This window comes from Chiloscyllium plagiosum, chromosome 1 (assembly GCF_004010195.1).
Source record: "Chiloscyllium plagiosum isolate BGI_BamShark_2017 chromosome 1, ASM401019v2, whole genome shotgun sequence".
Lineage (NCBI taxonomy): Eukaryota > Metazoa > Chordata > Chondrichthyes > Orectolobiformes > Hemiscylliidae > Chiloscyllium > Chiloscyllium plagiosum.
In genome coordinates this window covers 39,549,716-39,555,715 of record NC_057710.1, presented here as the reverse complement: position 1 = coordinate 39,555,715, position 6,000 = coordinate 39,549,716, and the positions used below count along the sequence as shown (strand labels likewise).

The 6,000-nt window shown below is 38.9% G+C and overlaps 1 protein-coding gene across 5 annotated transcripts in view; it reads right to left on the bottom strand.

The window, feature by feature from the left end:
* The window catches only part of LOC122540110 (WD repeat-containing protein 7), a 674,231-nt gene that overhangs the window by 286,994 nt on the left and 381,237 nt on the right, over positions 1–6,000 (bottom strand). For all 5 annotated transcript variants that reach the window (XM_043675451.1, XM_043675605.1, XM_043675690.1 and 2 more), the window contains one exon: positions 1,887–2,111. In XM_043675451.1, coding sequence (XP_043531386.1) covers positions 1,887–2,111 — 225 coding nt within the window. The remainder of the gene's footprint in view (positions 1–1,886; positions 2,112–6,000) is intronic.

Here is a 6,000-nt window from a genome sequence, read left to right as displayed (position 1 = left end):
ATAGGCAAAGTCTTTTCCCTGGGGTCGGGGAGTCCAGAACTAGAGGGCATAGGTTTAGGGTGAGAGGGGAAAGATATAAAAGTGACCTAAGGGGCAACGTTTTCACACAGAGGGTGGTACGGGTATGGAATGAGCTGCCAGAGGAAGTGGTGGAAGCTGGTACAATTGCAACATTTAAGAGGCATTTGGATGGGTATATGAATAGGAAGGGTTTGGAGGGATATGGGTCGGGTGCTGGCAGGTGGGATTAGATTGGGTTGGGACATCTGGTCGACATGGACGGGTTGGACCGAAGGGTTTGTTTCCATGCTGTACATCTCTATGATTCTATGACTCTAAGACAGAGTTGAGACAAAAAGGGCATTTTCAGGATGGTAACATGTAAGCAGTGGAGTGCCACAATGATCAGTGCTGGGGCCCCAATTATTTACAATATATTTTATATAAAAGCATGGTGCTGGAAAAGCACAGCAGGTCAGGCAGCATCTGAGGTGCAGGAGAATCGATGTTTCGGGCATAAACCCTTCATCAGGAATTATGTCTGAAACGTTGACTCTCCTGCTCCTTAGAGCACCACACTTTTCGACTCTGATTCTCCAGCATCTGCAGTCCTCGCTTTCTCCCTATATATATTGATGACTTGGATAGGGAACGTGAATGCACGATAGCCAAGTTTGCAAAAAATAGATGGGAGAGCAAGTTCAGAGAATGGGACTAATAGTCTGCCGTGGAATATATACAGGTTAAGAGAGTAGGTTAAAACCTTGGCAAATGGAATATAATGTAGAAAGCTGCCAGGTTATGCACTTTAGCAGGAAGAATAGAAGAGCTGACTATTATTTAAATTGAGAAAGACTGCAGAAAACTACAATAGAGAGATTTTGGAGTTTTTGTGCGTATTCCATTTCTTTAGGTAACAGGGAAGGCAAATAGATTGTTGGCCTTTATTTCAAATGGAATGCAGTACAAAAATAGGGAGATCTTTTTAAAACTATACTAGCAGTCACACTACACTTGAAACATTAGGAATTTCAGGAAAGATACAACTTCATTAAAGGTAATCCAGAGAAGGTTCAGTAGGTTGATCTCGGGTATGGAAGGACTGTCTTATGAGAAGTTCAGTGGGTTGTGCTTGTACTCGGAGTTCAGAAGAATGAGAAGCAAGCTTATTCAACTCGTCAGGTTAGTTGTAGAAAGGTTGTTTTCAACTGTGGGAGGGTTTAGGACTAGAAAGCATAATCTCAGAACAAAGGGTCACAGTAAGCAAAGCTAGGCCTCCAGTTTATGAACTTTGATTTGGAGTTCATCAAGCCTCAGAAAAGTACTATAGAGGCTGTTGCCACGGATAACATAGTGTCCGTCAGTACCTGCATACAAAAACTTTCTTTTTATATTTATCCATGGAATGTGGGCATTGATGAGTCATGATTCCTCCTAGTTTTATCACCATTAAAATCAAATTAACTATTACTGATTTCATATTTGATATATTGGTGGGAACGTGTGCTCAAAATGGTTGCTATATTTATCGAATAAGAAACTAATTACAAATCACTGGAATAAGTATATGAAACAAAATGGTACATTTCGAGATGTAACAATTTGTCATTGAAATGCAGGTTCTTTCTTTTGAGATGCTGTTACGTATTAGAGGTGAAGCCAGTTGCTGAAGGACACATTGTGGATGCCTGAAATTTATAAAGTTTGGCTTTGACAATAACTAGAAATACTTATGCATCTAAATTTAAAAAAACGTATAGTAACAAAACCTGTAAAACTTCAAAATCAGTTGTTGAAACAGAATTCCAGTCAATTGCAAAATAAACAATCAATTTTAAATCTGTAACTCCACCATGAAAAGAATCTTGGGAAACCCAAGTACTTACAAGTGTGTCTAGCCAGGGAATAGTTGCTCCCTCCGCTGGTCAGTCCAAAGCCCTCTGGCACCTGATTGGTGTTCCGAGTCCGAGTTGGCAGCTTCGGAGGTTCAATCTCAGCACCAAACTCTGCTCCAATGACACCGAGAAGGACAATGGCTGTAGCCTGCTTGCGGCGTTCCTCGTATGATGACGATGATTTCTTTGTTTGTGTAAGAAAACTTGGCAAACAGCCTAAAATAGAAACCAAAGACAAGAGTAAATATGCTAATGTACATACTTTTTTTCTCATATTATACCAAGTCAAATAAATGAGAAGCTCTTATCTAGGGGTTATTTCTGCTCTGACACACTTTCAGAAGACAAATATTTTTGGAGACGGATAGGCATTAGCACTTATGCAAAGCTTGGCCAAAAAAATGGCTGACCATTGATATTGTTCCATTTATTTGTTTTGAATAATTTTTATTCAAGTTCACAAAAAGAGAACTATTTATGTGAAACAGTACAATTATCAAAACTGATGAAGTTAAGGGTCATCTCCATAAAAGCAACTTGAATTTCTACACAGCATTGGACAGTCACAACCATTCACTACTTATACAACAACATATGAATTACAAGTAGGCCACTCAGTCCCTCAAGCCAGCTCCACCATTCAAGAAATCTTGAATCACAGAATCCCTACAGTGTAGAAGCAGGCCACTTGGTCCATCGAGTCCACATTGACACTCTGAAGTGCATGCCACGAGAGCCACCCCCTACCCAATCCCTGTAATCCTGCATTTTCCATGACTATTTCCACCCAATGTACACATCCCTGGACACTCTGGGGAATGTAGTACTGTCTATCCTGCTAACCTATACATCTTTGGACAGTGGGAGGAAACCCATGCAGACATGGGGAGAATGTGCAAACTCTACACAGTCACCAGTTGGATGAACTGAATGTGGTCTCAACTCCATTTGCATTGCTGCCTCTTCATTCCCCTCAACTCCTTTGTTAATTAAAAAATTATCCAACCTAGACTTGAATATATGAATGACTCAGTCTCTACTGCTCTTTGGAGAAGGAAATTCTAAAAGCTAACCACTATTGAATAAAAGAAATCACCTCATCCTTAAATGAGGTATCTTCCATTTTTGAACCATACCCTAGTCCTAGATTCCCCCACAATGCATAACATTCTTTCAGCACTCAACGTCAAATCACTTCAGGATCTCAAGCAAAATCAGAAATTGCTGAAGAAACTCAGCAAGTCTGATAGAATTTTTGGAAAGAAATAGAGTTAAAGTTTCAAGTCCAGTGATTCATCTTCAGAACAGATCTTAATTTTTTTTAGTTTCATTAACAGCAGCTTTCATTCTTCTAAACTCCAAAGTCTATTGGCTCAACATACTCAGCTCAATCTTACTGCAGAAGGAATACCTTAATTTGAGGAACTGTCTTATCTGAAATGCTCCGAATGCAACTATGCACTTTATTTAGGAAAGAGACCAGAACTGCACAAAGTACTCAAAATGGCACTGTGCAGGAGTAGCTACACTTTCTACTTTTTCCATCTTGCAACAAACATACCAAAATTCCATGTTTCTTCCTAATTACTTCTTGCATCTGCATATGAATATTTTGGACTCATGCCCCAGTGACACCCAGATCATTTGCACTGTAGTGTTCTGCAGGTTCTCTCCTCTAAGAAAATGCTTTTTTTGAAGAACCGATCCTGCCTATTCTTATTTATCCATATTACACTCATGCTACCATATTTCTTCCTATTCACTTAATTTACAAACTCTTTGTTTGCTTGGCAACTTGCTTTGTATCAACTCTGCATCAACAACAAATTTATTTCACATACATTTAGTCTCCTAATCCAAGTCATTAATATGAATTGTAAATAGTTGAGGCCCAGTATTGAACCCAGCGGCTAAACACAACTATAAAAGGAAGGAAAAATAGATAAGTCACAATTCTTTGCAACTGATTTACAAGTGGACTCTGTCCCAACTGGACCCAGTATCTCAACTTGGTCAGTTAATTCACCTTGCAGTTTCAGAAATCTCATTATTCAGTAGAGAACCTTCAGCCCTCATTCTTTTCATGGTTTTCCAAATTTATTCCTGAATAGGGAAAAGAGGTGCGTGGTGGTAATGTCACTGGGCTAGTAATTCAGAGGCCAAGAAAATTCCTTTGCATATAGATTCAAATTTCTGCATTACTGGTGAGACAATTTAAACACAATCAATAAATAAAGGAAATCTATTTAGTCTTAGTGATGACCATGAAATGACCACTGATTGTTGTTAAAAAAAAACTTGATCATAATCCTTTAACAAAGGAAATCTTTCATTCTTATCTGATCTGGCCTTGCAAGCCATTCTGTTTGAGGGAAATTTCCAGATGGATAATATATGTTGTCAATGATGCCCCCATTCCATGTAAGAATTTTTAAAAATATATAAGTGGTAAATAATCCTTATTTACAGAAGAGATATACAGATCAGAAGCAGGCCAAAAAAATGCTAGTATCAGCACACTTATATTCCAACTTAAGAGGTGTACTAACACAGCTGAATTGCACAGGTGGCTCCCCAGCCAATATCAAAATTGTGTCAATAATATAAAATTTGATTTTTTTTTGACAAGCAAGGTAGCATATGATGTAACTCTCAAAGGTTCTACTTTATGCTTGTGATATAGGCAACTTGCATTTATATAAAACATCTAACATTAAAAAATGCTCAAGATGCAAACAGAATACAGGTGAACAACCAACAATGTGCACCTCATTTCTAATTCATGCCTTGCAACAAATTCATCATCACAGCAATTTTGAGTACCTAAAGAATGAGGATAAATTGAACATACATTTCAAGAAATAGGTTTCTTCATGTGGATTTCCTAATACCATTAAGTCCCTAATGCAGACCATTTTAAAGCTAATAGTTTAGAAGGCATTGCAGTGAAATTACTAAGTGAATACTCAACACTTACATTTGACACTTTGATAGTTTAGCAAAAGCATTAAGCTCACATTAAAATAATGGAAAAATGCATGTAATATGAATGTGTTAAGTGCTCTCTGTTAATAGGACTAACAGCCATTTTTAGACATATATCAAAGCATTAGGCCCATAACTCTCTCCCAATGTTTTGACCAAGTATTTTGACAAATAATAATTACTAAAGACAGTGAATGGACAGAAGAATATCATGTCACATTAACATTACCTTTAGGATACTAGCACAAACCTTCCATTTTAGAAGAAGTCCTTTGCTCTTGGAAGGTGGAATAACTTACCTGCTTGAACTGCTGCAGCACATGTGGTGTAGGTATATCAACAAAGTTGTTTGGAAGGAAGCTCCAGGATTTAATGTGGCACATTCCAAAGGGAATCTAGGAATGGGCTAGTCAGAGATGTTCATCATAAGAAACAAGGCATTTCAACAATAAAAGTCATTGGGAGTTGTATTACTGAGTGTCGCTTGTAGGCAAAACAAACACAAGGTCCCACTGATACTACCACAGATGTTGTTTGAACCAGCAGCACACTCAAAAAGGGTAATAGGACAGCACTGTGGCTCAGTGATTAGCATTACTGCCTCTCAGTGCCAGGGACCTGGACAATCATCTGTGTGGAGCACGCATGTTCTCCACATTTCTGTCTGTGTTTCCTCCAGGTGCTCTGGTTTACTCCCAGTCCAGCGATGTGCAGGTTAGGTGGAATGGCCATGCTAAATTCCTCATAATATTCAGGGACGTGCAGGTTCGGTCTATTAGCCATAGGAAATGCAGGGTTACGGGGATAGGGTACGGCTGTGGGTCTGGGTTGGATGGTCTTAGGATGATTAGTATGGACTCAATGGGCCGAATGGCTTGCTTCCACACAGTAAGGATTCTATGACGATTCCATGGAGCCAAACTTGGTAGGCCCCACCATTGACATAAAGATGCAACAATGGGCTAACTGCTACCAGTTTCTCTTGCATGAGGTATCCCTCACCATACGCTTGGCTGAAGCTAAGAAACTAACCGATAAAGAACAGTCACATTCACACCATGACACATGGTACTGCCACATAAATGTACTGCCACTGGATTAACCTAAACAGAAAATTATA